Source organism: Meriones unguiculatus, chromosome 6, assembly GCF_030254825.1.
Source record: "Meriones unguiculatus strain TT.TT164.6M chromosome 6, Bangor_MerUng_6.1, whole genome shotgun sequence".
Classification (NCBI taxonomy): domain Eukaryota; kingdom Metazoa; phylum Chordata; class Mammalia; order Rodentia; family Muridae; genus Meriones; species Meriones unguiculatus.
Window position 1 is genome coordinate 5,122,755 of NC_083354.1, and position 14,173 is coordinate 5,136,927.

Sequence of the window (14,173 nt, forward strand, 5' to 3'; positions counted from 1 at the left end):
CCATACGCTTTCCAACAAGGTCACAGCTCCTAAGACTCTGCAAACAGTGTTACCAACTGAGAACCAAATGTTCAAATACCTAAGACTCTGGGGGCATCTTATTCAAACCACTTCAGGCCCCTTACCAGAACAGTTTTGAATGAGAACTACAGTCTTTTGTCCACATACATACGCACTTTAACATACAGTACAGTCCTAGATCTCTTTAACAAATACTAATTCAGACCAGAAACAGTGCCCACCTTCCCCATGTCCTGAGGATTTCCAGTGTAACATCTTAGCAGAGACTGAAGGACATGCTGGTTCAGCAGCTGATGGGGTCCGGTGCAGCACTGATGAGCTAGCCTGAGCACCTGTTGTTATCTAGACGAGTGGCATATCGTATCTCTATCATTTCTGTTTCAACAAGAAGTGTATTTATAAATCACTGTATTTATAAATCAGAGTCAGCAAAGATGTGAGGCCACGTGGGCACAGGTTGTCCTGGGTGACTAAGATCCTGGTGCCTTTGCTTTTTGAGGGGTTAGTGGACATATTTTTCATTCACCAGATCACTAAAGTTACTGTGTAAGTAACCTTCAGGCTTTGGTTATGAGTTACACATGAAATGTAAATGAACACTGTGTTTCGACTTGTGTTCGCTGCCCTAAGATATCTCCTAGTTATGTAAATATTTCAATCCCTCCCCTCCCAAATTTTGAAATTCAGAACACTTAGGGTCTTAGCACTTCAGATGAGGAACTATAAGCCTCATTACTCTGATGGAATTAGCAGCAAGTGCTGTGGAAAATGACATGATGTCAAAACCTGGTCTTGGACATGCAGAATAAAGCACAGGGAGTGAATTACTACTTGGGCACAGGCTTGAATATCTAGTCCTATTCAGCCAGTAACACACCAAATACTTGGTGTGATTATAGGCTGTTCTAGGCTCTGTGGAACCACCAGAAGCAAGATCAAACTGCACACCCTTCCCTTCTGGAACCCATAAAACTCTAGAGGAACAGGATAAATCCAAACATCAAGAAAACCTTGTGTGTGTGTGTGTGTGTGTGTGTGTGTGTGTGTGTGTGTGTGTGCTTGGTTGTAGAGGTAAGAGGTTAAACTCGGGTTTTATTCTGCAGGGCTTTTTACATAAGATCAGTAGCCTAGCTTGTCTGGCTAGCGACCCCTGAGGGTCCACCTCTACACTGGAATTCTGAACTTGTGCCACCATGCCTGACTTTGGTTTTCCACAGACTCCGAGGGCTGAACTTTCATCCTCATGCTTGCACAGCAAGCACTGTATGGACTGAGCTGTCCCTTCCCCCTGACCCCAAGACAAGAGTTTTGAAGTAATTACTGTCTCTATAGCCACTGACTCTGAGGAGAGCTTTTAGTACAAGCAGACCCCATTATGAAACTAAGGAATTTTCACAAACCAAGGCCCCAGTCAGTCATTTAATTAAGTGGTGTGAATAGATACACCAGTGATAAAGGCCTTTGCCTAGCAACGCCAGGAGCCAAAGCTGTTTATTCACTTTTGCAAAAGTTTTCCATCACCCCTAAAGAAAGAACGTAGGTGGTATAAGTATTCATAGCCATCAAGGAGCTTTTAGATGCACAGGTCATGAGTATCACTTTGCCATCATAGGATAAAATAAAATGGAAAAAAATTAACTTTATATTCCTCATTGGCACTTTTTTTTACTTTTAGTTTTCTTTCTCTTTGTTCTTTATTTTTGCAGTCTTATAATTCCAGTTTTCTATTTGAAAAGTTTCAAGTCTATGATTTTACTGCTACAAAATCGGAGCTGACCCCCATCTGGCGCTTATACTCTAAAGATTTGGTAACTGCTTTACATTTCCGTTTTGGTTTCACAGTTGCTAAGCTGGGTGCTTTATTATTTCCAAGGAGTGGGAATATTTGCTATTAACTCGGGATGTGGTGAGAAAATGTGGTGCTTTTTCCTATGTTTTCCTTTGGGGAGCATACTGGTATTTTTCTTTGTGCCTTGGGACGTGATTAAACGCTTTAACGGCCACGTTCACTTTAAAGGCTTTGAATTCTATGTGAAGACACATCAGCTTTTTAATATATAGATCCACCCTTTTACTTATCTAACAAACTGAAATTGGTGTTTCAAATTTTCTTCTGTCCATACCTTTGGTATTTGTGTCTTTCCTAAATTTTTAATGTTACACTTTTGGAATACAAAGGATTTAACACACATATCTTCACTGTGGTATGTTCCTTGTGTGAATACTGAAAATATACTTTTCTTTCTCTGCTCTTTTGATTAATATGAATTTTGTTACCTTACTAACAATTAATGTTTTATATGTTTAGTGTGTACGTGTGTGTGTGTGTGTGTGTGTGCATGTTCCCATATGCACATGTACATGGGGCCCAAGCTTAAAATGGGGCAGCTTCCCCCTGGCCCATGTTTTGAGACAGTCTCTCCCTGAACCTGGGGCTCTCTGAGATTCAGTTAGATTGGCTAGCCAGCCAGCCTCTGGCACCCTCCTCTGTCTGACTCCTCAGTGCTAGTATTATAGGTGCACACCAGCATAATTAGATTTTTACAAAGAAACAGGACTCAGGCTGGGGTTTTCATGCTTGCTGGCAAGCACGTCACCAGCTTTGTCAAAGTTTTAACCTTTTCTACATCAACTTTCTTGAACACGTTCCCAGATAAACAATCTTTAAACAGGTTTTGTTTCTGAACCCAACCATAGTTCTTCCTGATTAACCAAGGGTCTATTCTATTCCATCCATTGTCTCATTACTTTCTTTAATCCACCCCCCTCTTTCTCACTGTGCTTTGTTTTGTTGTTTTTAATCCGGGTTGTGTTTTCTTATAGAGATAGCTGCTCTGCTACCTTTGCATTCAAACTACAACCCAGTGCTTGGCCGCTGTGCAACGCTATTCCTGAGACAGTGTGAAGAAACATGTTCTCACCCCAGATAGGGAACCAACAGGCCAAAATAAAGGTAACTGTTAATGCCCAGTTTAGTGAAACCGTGAGTTTTATTGGAGTTACTTACAGGAACAGAAATAGCACAGAGACGGCTGTATCACCAGTCACCCTAGCATGGGTGGCAGCTCACAAAAGCTAGAAACCCGGAGCACACTGTGCAAACTGTAGGCATCTCGACAAGGTATAGGACCTTCCCAAGTAATTCAGTGGAACTGAGCTCCTTCCAGGCTTGAATTGCCTCTTGGTAGCTTGGATAGTCTGAGAGCATCTCACGGTAGTTCTTACTGTTTATATATGCTTGAGAAGAGAGTACCCTAGTGAATCTGGTCATTTGCAGGCACATCTAAACCCTTTGAGTATTTATGTCCTGAGCTTAACAGGATTCCCTGCAGGATAGAAAGGCTTACTTCCAGTTGGAATATCCTATGTCTTTGGGAGCTTCACCACAGGATAGAATATTTTACCTCCTCTTCGAATGTCCTGTCTTAGCAAGCTTCCCACCAACATGGAGGGTTTTATTGCCAAGGAAACAGTCACCCAACACTGGCCCAGTTCACATAGCCACTATAAATGTATGAAAACTTAAGTATGCAATGATGTGAAAAATGCATATGCTGATTGTTTTTATTTTATTGAAAATGGATTTTTATATACAATATATTCTAATTATGGTGGCTCTTCCAGTTCCTCCATACATCTCTACCCATCCAGATCCACTCCATTTCTGTCTCTCATTACAAAACAAACGGGCATCTAAGTGATAATCATAAAATGTAAGATAAGTGAAAACAAAACCTATTGACATAGGACAAAACAGAAGAAAAAGAGCCAAAGAAAAAGCATAAGAGACACAGAGAGACACACATGTTTGCACACACAGGAATCCCATGAAAACACAAAACTGGAAGCCATAATATGCAAAGGGCCTGTAAGGTTTTAAAAGGAAAAGAAAAGAGAAAAGAGAAGAGAAGAAAAGAGAAAAAAGAAAAGCAAAGGAAAGAAAAGAAAAGAAAAGAAAAGAAAAGAAAAGAAAAGAAAAGAAAAGAAAAGAAATCCTGACACAACAGTATGAGACAAAGAGGCTCCAAAGGTGTTGGGTCTGTTCTCCTTTGGCTATCTTCTGCTGGGCATGTGGCCAAAGGCCTAACCTTAATAGTAGTTTGTTTCCCCACTGAGTAGCCTTTGTAGACTACTAATTGTTTCATTTGCAAGTGATTATCATTTGGGGATAGCTTCTATGTCAGGGACAGCAGATGGGGAGTGCGGGGCTTGTAGTCACTTCTTTCAGCCCTAGGACCCTATCTAGGGCAGACCCATGCATGCAAGAGCCTGTGAGTTCATACATGTGTTGGTCCCGCTGTGTTTAGAAGGGCTTGTTTCCCTGGTGTCCTCCATCCCCACTGGCTCGTTCATTCTTTTTTTTTAATATATTTTTTTAATTTTTATTAATTATACTTTATTCACTTTGTATCCCCCAAAAAACCCCTCCCTCCTCCCCTCCCAATCCCATCTTCCCTCCCCCATTTCCACACATGCCCCTTTCTAAGTCCGCTGATGGGGAGGTCTTCCTCTCCTTCCTTTCTGATCCTAGTCTATCAGTTCTCATCAGTAGTGGCTTCATTGTCTTCCTCTGTGGCCTGGTAAGGCTGCTTCCCCCTCAGGGGGAGGTGATCAAAGAGCAGGCCAATGAGTTCATGTCAGAGGCAGTCCCTCTTCCCATTACTATGGAACCAACTTGGACACTGAACTACCATGGGCTACATCTGTTCAGGGGTGCTAGGTTATCTCCATGCATGGTACTTGGTTGGAGTATGAGTCTCAGAAAAGACCCTTGTGCTCAGATTTTTTGGTTCTGTTGCTCTCCTTGTGGAGCTCCTGTCCTCTCCAGATCTTACTATTTCCCACTTCTTTCATAAGATTCCATGCACTCTGCCAAAGTTTGGCCATAAGTCTCAGCATCTGCTTTGATAGTCTGTAAGGCAGAGCCTTTCAGACTGCCCTCTGTGGCAGGTTCCTAACCTGTTCCCTGTTTTCTCCTTCTGATATCCATCCTCTTTGCCTTTCGGGATGGGGATTGAGCATTTTAGCCAGAGTCCTCCCTCTTGATTAGTTTCTTTAGGTGTACAGGTTTTAGTAGGTTTATCCTATATTAGCCACCTCTTCCACAGGGTTTCCTGAGCCCTGAGGAGAGAGACTTAATGAAAGCATCCTGTTTAAGGCTGAGGGTTTCAAGATCTCTCACTCTTTGCACAATACCTGCTGTGAATCTCTGTATTTACATCTATCTGCTGCAGGAGGAAGTCTCTCTGATGATAGCCGGGCAAGGCACTGATCTATGAGTATAGCAGAATGTCTTTAGGAGTCATTTTATTGCCATGTTCCTTTAGTAGAACAATAAATAGTATTTGGTTTTCCCCTGGGTCCTGAGCCAATGTATACAAGTCTGTTCAAGTAAGTTGCCTATCAGTTTTGCATATATAATTACATAAATGTCCCCTTCTCTTTCCTTCCTCCAAACCCTCTCATATACCCTTCCTTGCTCTCTTTCAAATTTATGTCCTCTCTTTTCCTTTATTGCTGTTGGTGGTGGTGGTGATGGTGGTGGTTGTGGTTGTGTGTATGTGTAAGTTGGGACTAGGCTCCACAGCTCAATATTTTGATTGCTTGTGGGTTTATCTTATAATAGTCTTCATCTGCTGCAAACAAAAGGTTTTTTTTCATGAAGGGTAAGGACTACACTTATCTCTAGGTACTTGGACAAATATTTAGAATATTTAGAATTTAGTTAGGTTTATTGTGAACTTTGTTGTTAAGGTTGTAGGTTGTCCTCCAAGATCCATGACTTCACTAGCCCTGGGTTGTTGGCGAAGTTTCCAGTACCAGGCATGATTCCCCTCTTGTTGAGCAGGTCTTAAGTCCAATTAGAGAGCTATTGGTTACCACTGGGTTAGGGAATGTGTGTCACTATTACACCCTCAGGGTTATGGTTCCATGATGGTAATTGTGGATCACAGACATCCCAGCTCGGTAGGACTGTCTTTGTACAGTTGCCTTCTAGTTCCCATGAAAGCTAGTCTTCAGGGAAGAGGCTTTCATGTCCGGTCCATCCGGGAGACCTATGGGCCCATTATACTTTTGAAGAGACGAAAGCAACTGGAGCTATAGAAAGTTAAATTATCATATGTATCCATGCTGTCAGAGAGAGGCAGACTGACACAGATCACTCTACAGCAGTGGGAGGTTAGATTGGCACTTGCTTAATACCCTGAGTGCCATCTTGACACTACTTTCCTTATTATACAGATATGTTTGCTTTGATATGTTTGCTTTGAGTGTAAGCTATTTGTCTTGAGAAAAGCATATTTACTGCTAGGGTCTTCAGGGCCAGTTAGAGCAGAGATGATGCTCTCAGACGCCACAGTCAGCACACAGATTGTCCCCAGATTCGTCCTATACTTCCCATTTCTAAAAGAAAGTTAAAGAAATTAAGTCTTTAAATAGTAAAGGGAAAGTTCTCAAAATACCAATAAAGAGAAAAATTAATAAAGACACAGTAGCAAAATAGCTTATAATAAGGAGGTTCACATACTCCTAAATAACATCAACTGAAGAAACAGTTTCAACTAGAGACATCATGTTCTCATAGGATGTACAGTCACGATGTGGCCGACTGCGGCACAGTTCGTGTTCTGCTGGACCAGGCGAGCAGAGGAGCCCTGCTCTTGCGGCTGTGAGAGAATAAAGAGCAAAACCAAGTCCAGACAGTTTTGGCATCTTAAACTCAGAATGTCCTCTTCAGCAAGCCAACCTGACTCGCTCTTTTCCAAACTGTGGCTGACAACCTGCATCTTTTCCCATCCTATCTGCACAGGGCTTTCTATTTTTAACCCAAGGACAGGGCTCTGTTTTCACCCCTAACCAACTGCCAACCCACTGCAGAACCTGCGGTGAAGCGCCTGTGCTCTGCCTCCAAGTCAGCGACAATCCCCCAGTTGCCTACTGCAGCCTTCTCCAATTGTCGGCAAAAATAGGGTGCAGCCTTTACAATTACAGTTGTAAAGAAAACTACATATTTGTAATTATACGGAAGTGTCCAGTTTTCTAAGTGTTTACAGGCAAGGGGAAACAGGAGAATCCAGTTTCCCCTTTTTGCATAGACCTTTCTGCCAGAACCTGAATAAGGAAGCCCTTTAGGGAACACAGAAGGGGAGGAATGTCAAAACAGCTCGATTTCCAAGAGCAGGCCATGGCGATGGCTCTGTGGGGGAATTCCTTAGGCTGTTTTCCGATCTTCCAGAACTTTGATGAGGGACAGAGAAAGAGAGTGAGGCCCTAGCAGTATCCCCAGGAAAGGTTCACCCTGGCAGAAGCCATTGCAGCTTGCTAATATTTTTCTCTTCTTACCTACACGAGACTATAAATAGCAATACAATTTGTTTTACAAAGTCTTATTTAAAAAAAAAAAAAAAAAACAAAACACCTACAATTGCAGCTAGAACTCAACCATTTTATGATAAAAAGGATCATTCTGTCCCCCTCTGGTTAAGGAAGGGTAGCAGCATTAGTTTGGAGGAGCCAAGTCCACCGTTAACCTTGTTGAACCAAGAGGGAGGGATGGAGCAAAACATTCCAAAAGTTTTGCCAACAAAAAAAAAACCATCTTGACCATAAAGAATCAAACCAAATATAATAAAGTGGAAAAGTCAGCATTTCTAGAATAAATATTTTACTTTAACGCAAATTCAGTTAGCAAGTTAACAAGCCATTATTCTGCAGTGAAAATCCTTTTTACTAAGTGAAGAAGAGGACACACACACGGTCTGAGGGCGATGTGATTTTGCTTTATTGAGTACAACACCACTGGTATTTACAGTTGTGAACCAGTCCTAGGACCACACCACCCACGGCGTTCTTTAAAGCACGACCCCAGTGCACTCAATCTACTAATCCACTTACATTAATACAGTAAGTAATTCGCAGCTTGTCAGCCAATATCCATGATAGTTCATTTCATAAAACGATATATAAGATGAAAGTAGTGTAAGGAGATATAAAAAAAAGTTTCAGAAAAATATTTCCATATCTAGTCATAATCTTCCTGGTTTTCTGTAAAAGAAATCAGTAATAGTTATGAGCATTCTTGGTTCCAGGCACACTTACTTTCTTCAGTAACATTTAATTTTCACCACAGAAGAGCTTTCTTACTCTTTTATCACATTGCTTGATTACATTTAAAATAAAACACACACCCAAATTCAAAGATTCATTTTAAATATTTTGAAGTGTTTTCACATTAGCAGCAAGGCATGCTGGCCACATTTCCTTTACTCTTCAGCACACAGACCATCCCAAAGAGGGAGGAAGATCTCCAATCGGCCCTCAGGGCCACTGACTACAGAAATCCATTACGTTCCCAGGCACTAAGAGGCACCAGAAATACAGTCTCTGTACCTGCAGGCTTGTGGCCAGCACCCCTAACTGACATCCCTAACTGCAATAACATTCTCAAAACACAGCTCTCAAACTGTGGGGATTGTGGGAATACAGTGGCAGAAGGGGCCATGACTTGCATAAACGCTTTCTCTGATTTTCTACAGGCTGATTCCGTAACCCACTTGCAGAATTTAAGAATTACAATGTTCTGTATTGGAACAGGTCGTTGGCACCATGCTGATTTTGTTTTCCTTTTATCTTCTGAACAAATCTTCGTTCCTTACAATGCATTATTATTACTTTCTGGACAACTCAGATATTAAAATATAAAGGCCTCCAATCTCATCTCCTCATTTTGGAACACTTTAAAGGCAGGGTATCAGTGCTGGCAACTTCTATATTAAAAACCTGAAAGCCAAATAAAGCGAAGGTTGTCTTAATGATATTCTTTTTTTTTTAATTCCTAGAATAGCGCTGTTGACGAGTCTGATAAGCCCAACTTAGAAAACACTATGAATAAATATAATTTCTCTTCCAATATTTATGACATCCACAAGCTGGGTGTGGTGGCACATGCCTGTGAGCCCAGCACTTGGGAGGCAGAGGCAGGACAACAGTAGGCTTAAGGCCTGCCTGACCTAGCGTTAGACCTTGCTGCAAAGCAAAACAAACCACCCTCCCATTAAAACATTCACTCGCCAAAAAAAGGTTCTGCAAATAGCAGCAATGCTAGGGTTTTGTTCTTTTTTTGTTTTATTTTATTTCTTGGTAAACAATTCTCTATAATAAAGAGGCTTTCTCCCTAAAATCCATGTTCTCTGGGTAACATAAATATAAACTTCAGATTGTTGTTTATCACATTATAAACAACTAGAACCTGAGTCAGTGATGTATTGGAAGCCCCGTTCGAGAAGCAATGGAAAGTACGCTTCTACACAAACAATTTTAAATAGCAGGGACAATACTAGCAATAAAGGGGGGAAAGCCGGGACAAAATGTATTTATTTGATTGTTTAATGCTAACACACTGATGCCGTCTGTAAATCTTAATATTGTTGACACCTATTGGGTATAAATACGCTAGCAGGAGACTGGGCATTTTTACAAAGCAAACACTTTCTTCTGAATGTTACTCTTTACCAGAATAAAAGGCCCAGGTGGCCGCTGATCCTGAGTAACGGGGTGTCAACACCCTTGAGCAGGTCAACACCTACCTCTGCCATCAATAGTTGATCATCTTGCGAAGGGCATCATAGCACTTCCATTTGTCTGGGATATAAAATGGCTCAAAAATGTGAGGAAATGGGGTGTCATAGCCACATACTCTAGATATCGGAGCCTCTAGGTTCAAGAAACATTCTTCCTAGAGAGAAAGACCAAAAAACGAGAGACTTTAACGTGTTTTCGTTCATGGAAATAAAACATTTCCACTTAAAATAACTTGACTACTTACAACACAATTACATCTATGGATATCAAAATATCTACGTACACTGTTACTTAAACGCAGGTCTGAGCAGGATGTTGGCATGATCCCAACCTTCCCTGAAAGGCTTTTGGATGTTCACTTGCTGCTGTGGACACGTACACCTATTATCAGCGCTAACATAGGATCATATCAACCATACTTCGGTGAGCATAACTGTAAAGCAAGACAACACAGCAAATTCCCACAGCACTTAGCCCTGCGGCTTGAAATTGGTGATTGTGTGCTTCCTCTTGTTTCCTGTATCTTCGTTTAAGTTTGTAAAATGACTGTGTGTTGCTTTCATAAGTTTACGTCTGGGATTCTGCTGTTGCTCCAACTGTCTCTCGGGTACTTGACTGTCTTCATCACTCTCTTAGCCAGGCTTATGAAGATGCTGCTGGCCTGTGGCTACTCATATCCCAAGTCCACCGCCTGACCACTGGGTGATGACCTCTCAGGTCTGAGGACACTTCATTGGGGCAGCCTCCTTTCATGGTAATTTCTCTACTGCACATGCAGGTGACAGAGGGACCCCTGCCCCGAGATTGCATGGTTGTAACCTAGGCATGGCCCATGGCAGTAGCCAGATTTTTTGTCTCCCCAGGTAGACCACAAGCTCCATACGGGCAGGCATCTAGTTCAAAACTATTATACTATTCTTACATGTCATCGTGTTTCCAAATTATCGTATGAACAAATATTTTTATCTGAAGATACTGTATTCAATCTGTATCCTTCGTGCAAACTATTTTCTTCAGTACAAGTGTAATAGGGACAGAAAAGATCCGTAAATGTCAGAGAAGGCCAAGTGACCATGTGTAGACCTTTCCTTGGTCCCACTAAGCACAGTGACGTGCAGCATCAAATGCCAAACCGGTGTTACATTTCCCAGCGACAGGCATCTCCATGAACAGCACAGGATTTCACCACCTAAGCTGACAGTGCGAACTAAGAGGTCCACCACTAACAACCAAACCAGGATGACAGACAGAGTGGATGGTCCCCCACTTTCTTCAATGAAACAAGGAATTTTAAAAAGGTTTAAACTGTCAATTTGGGAAGAACTCAGTTTTATGTTAGAGGACTCTGGCTGTTTTCTCATCTTTCTTGAATCCTGCATTCTTTGTAAGCAAATTAGCAGCACTGTACAGAAAATGGGAGACAAACCATTTCCCTAAGTGCTTGTGATTTTACCCCTGCTGTAACCAGTGACTTGGAAAGCCAACCTACCTCAAAGTCAGGGCCATTAACATCACTCCCTTTATCACATCGACAGCAGAAAAGCTGATCATCGTCAAACAGTACTGCTCCTGACTCAAGAACGTGAGCTTTGCTTTTTCTCAAAAGTCATCTATATATTTGCACCAGCACAGAAAAAAAAAAAAAAATCATCTACCATCCAGTCACACTTGAACTATAAACTGTTTTTACCCTCTGAGGCTGGAAACAGTAAGGCGGGAAAAGATTTCACTTTATACTTCATAAGATTTATTTCAGGCTTTATGGGACAATGCAGATGCTGTCATCAAGTGACAATGAAAAACAAAAGATTAAAGAATCAAGTTTTGTCTGAATAAAAGCCCCCATTTTAGGTTACAGGAATCTGTGGTTTTATGTGTAGCTTTTCCTCACCGCAGAAGCCAAGACTGTAAATTAAACAGGACAGAATTAAATGATGATATGCATAACGCGCATTCTACAAATCACGGGTGAGAGTTCAAGGCCACTGAGCAGAAGACTGTGGAGGGGACTTTCGGGGTAATCAGCATGTGCCCCAGAGAAATGAGCCAGTTTGAAATTCTAACTTTTTGTTAAATGAAAGGCATTAACCAAGAACCGTTAGTTATTTCTTCCACCAACATCAAGTGGAAGATATTACAAAGCAATTGGAAATAAAATGTCTGGACCAACCAAGCAGCTGTGCCCAAAGAACTGGTATATATGCAAATTACCTTTACCACTCCACTCTTTTGAGCTCTATAGCACGCCCTGGCTCAGCACCAGGTTCCTCAAAAGGAAGCTATACATACATGCCAACAGACAGACAGACGGACACATGCACACATACACACACACACATACACACTTTGGAATAGAAATGACAGAATCTCATTATCGGATGTACAGACTATCATATGCAATTAATCCTTCAAACATCTCTCTCCATTCCGACCGCATGATAGACTGCTCCAAGTGTGCTGAACTTTCAGGACAAGCGAAACTAATGATATTTATTTGTTCCGTTGTCTGTCTAAGTCTAATCATATGTTTTTGTTTTATCTTACTTTATTTTGTTTGAGACAGGGTCTCACTTGGCAGCCTAGTGAGACTGGCCTTGCACTCACTATATAGACCAGGCTAACCCAGAACTCTTGGCAATACTACTATTTGGCCCCCAAGTGCTGAGGTTACACGCATGAAACACACACCCAGCTTAAGCACATACATATTTAAAAATTATATTTGCTGACACTGAATAAGCAAGAAAAAGCAAGTCCAGAGAACGAGGAACTAAATAATGGCCCAGTCCACAGGGCTGTAAAGAGGAGTCTCTGTAGTGTCTAGCGCAAGTCAGTGTTTTGTCTTTCTCCCCGGAGAGAGCTGGGTACATAGACTGGTTGCATCCAGCTCCAAAGTGATCCAACAGACCACCATGTAATCAGGGTCAAAACAGAATCGACACAGAAGCCAAGAGAGGCTTTCTTCCAACCATTTGGAGCCCAATGAACCCTGACATCCATATAGTGACTGCTGCACACTGTTTGCTCATGGTAAGTCACAGTCCCTCCAGAAAAGCCATGCAAAACTCTGAAATGACATGTGAATTTGCTTCTGAATGGGCTTTTGCAACTGTGAATTTTCCCCCTAAAATATGTTAATAATAACAGTGACGGTGTTCACATTGCCCCAGGCTCTGTGCTCAATGACTTATGTGTTTTATCTTGTTTTTATATCATTTCATGAGCAAGGAGACTGAAACAGAGCAAATTGTCCGAAGTCAAATATTAATGTGCACAGGCAAGGAAAATCCAAGCATCTCTGTAAGGCTTGTGGTCTTAGTCTCTTCCTTAAACTCAGATTTGCTACTTTTAAATTTTTATTAAAAGTTTATGGTGTGTGTGAATGTGTGAGAGAGAGAGAGAGGTGGGCAGGAGGGAAAGGAGGGAAGGAAGGGGCGTTCTCATGCAACAAAGTACACCTAGAGTTCTGAGAACAACTTTTCAGAGTCAGTTTTCTCCTCTGACAATGGATTCTGAGAATTATATTCATTTTGAGAATAGCAATAAGAGAAAAAAATTAATTAGGAATGTTTTTCTAAAAGATGAAATGGAAGGCAGGCTGAGTTATCTCCGTTTTATAAAAAAAAGCACTGAACAGTGCAGGGTGTTAAGTACAGCTTTGGAAGCCTCTTTCCCGTCATAAGAAGGGTGGGGTCACGTAATGTGAGAAAGAAATAAAAGCACAAGTGTGCATGAAGGTAATGCTCAAGGCAAGAAACAGATGTCCCGGGACTAGGAGCCTCTGAGCTATCCTAAGAGATCTGAGCAAGTATAGTGCAAGTTGTTTATATATTCGCCATCTGGCTTGCTTTGCATGCCACAGCCAGAAAGGGAGGTAAGTCAGCAGTGGATAATAATTCCATGTCACCAAAATCATGGATGAGGGCAAAATCCATCTTCACTTGCCAACTTTTTTTATGATATAAATTTCACTTTTAATTCCCTGTTATGTTTTTTAGAAAACAAAGATCATGCAGAAGAGACAGAGACTCTTCAAAATTTTAAGCAGGTAAAAGGAAAAAAAATAAGAAATTCATAGAACTGGGCCATTATAGCTTAAGATAAAAGAAGTATTACTGAGATTTTACTGAGATAAATTACTTCAGTGTGTTCCCTAATGGTCACATACTGGAATCTTTCCTAGTTCCTATGTTGATATTTGGACATGGAGGCTTGGGAAGTAGCCTAGGGATAGAGGATGTCATCATGAAAATAACCCCATCACAGCCCCCATAGAGCAGCAGTGGATTTAGAAAAAGGCATGTGGCACTCTTGCTAGGTCCTTCAAGGTGTTCTATCATAATATGGCCCTCAGCAGATGCCAATACAATGCAATTGGACTTTCCAGCCTTTAGAAACAAGAGCCTCCTTTAGCTCTTCTCTATAAATTAACCAGTCTCTGGTAATTTGTTATAGAGACAGAAAACAGACCAAGGCAAAAATATATAGTATAACATGTATATATTTGCATAAATGCATGTTAGTGCTTTCAGGGACTCCCTCAAGACCTCATAATGCATTAACGTCATTT

The 14,173-nt window shown here is 41.3% G+C and overlaps 1 protein-coding gene across 6 annotated transcripts in view; it reads right to left on the reverse strand.

Moving 5' to 3' along the window:
- Positions 1-7,782: 7,782 nt before the first annotated feature.
- Positions 7,783-14,173, reverse strand: part of Bckdhb (branched chain keto acid dehydrogenase E1 subunit beta) — a 164,346-nt gene continuing 157,955 nt past the window's right edge. For 3 of the 6 annotated variants that reach the window (XR_009592209.1, XM_021633301.2, XM_060384678.1), the window contains 2 exons: positions 9,609-9,757; positions 7,783-8,067 (listed from right to left, as the gene is read on the reverse strand). Coding sequence is in view for 3 of the 6 variants with exons in the window: in XM_021633301.2 (XP_021488976.1) it covers positions 9,617-9,757 (141 nt within the window). In the remaining 3 variants the exon portion in view is untranslated. Of the gene's footprint in view, positions 8,803-9,608; positions 9,758-14,173 lie in introns of those variants that run through there. The other 3 variants (XM_021633302.2, XR_009592210.1, XM_060384676.1) reach the window with 3 other exon arrangements.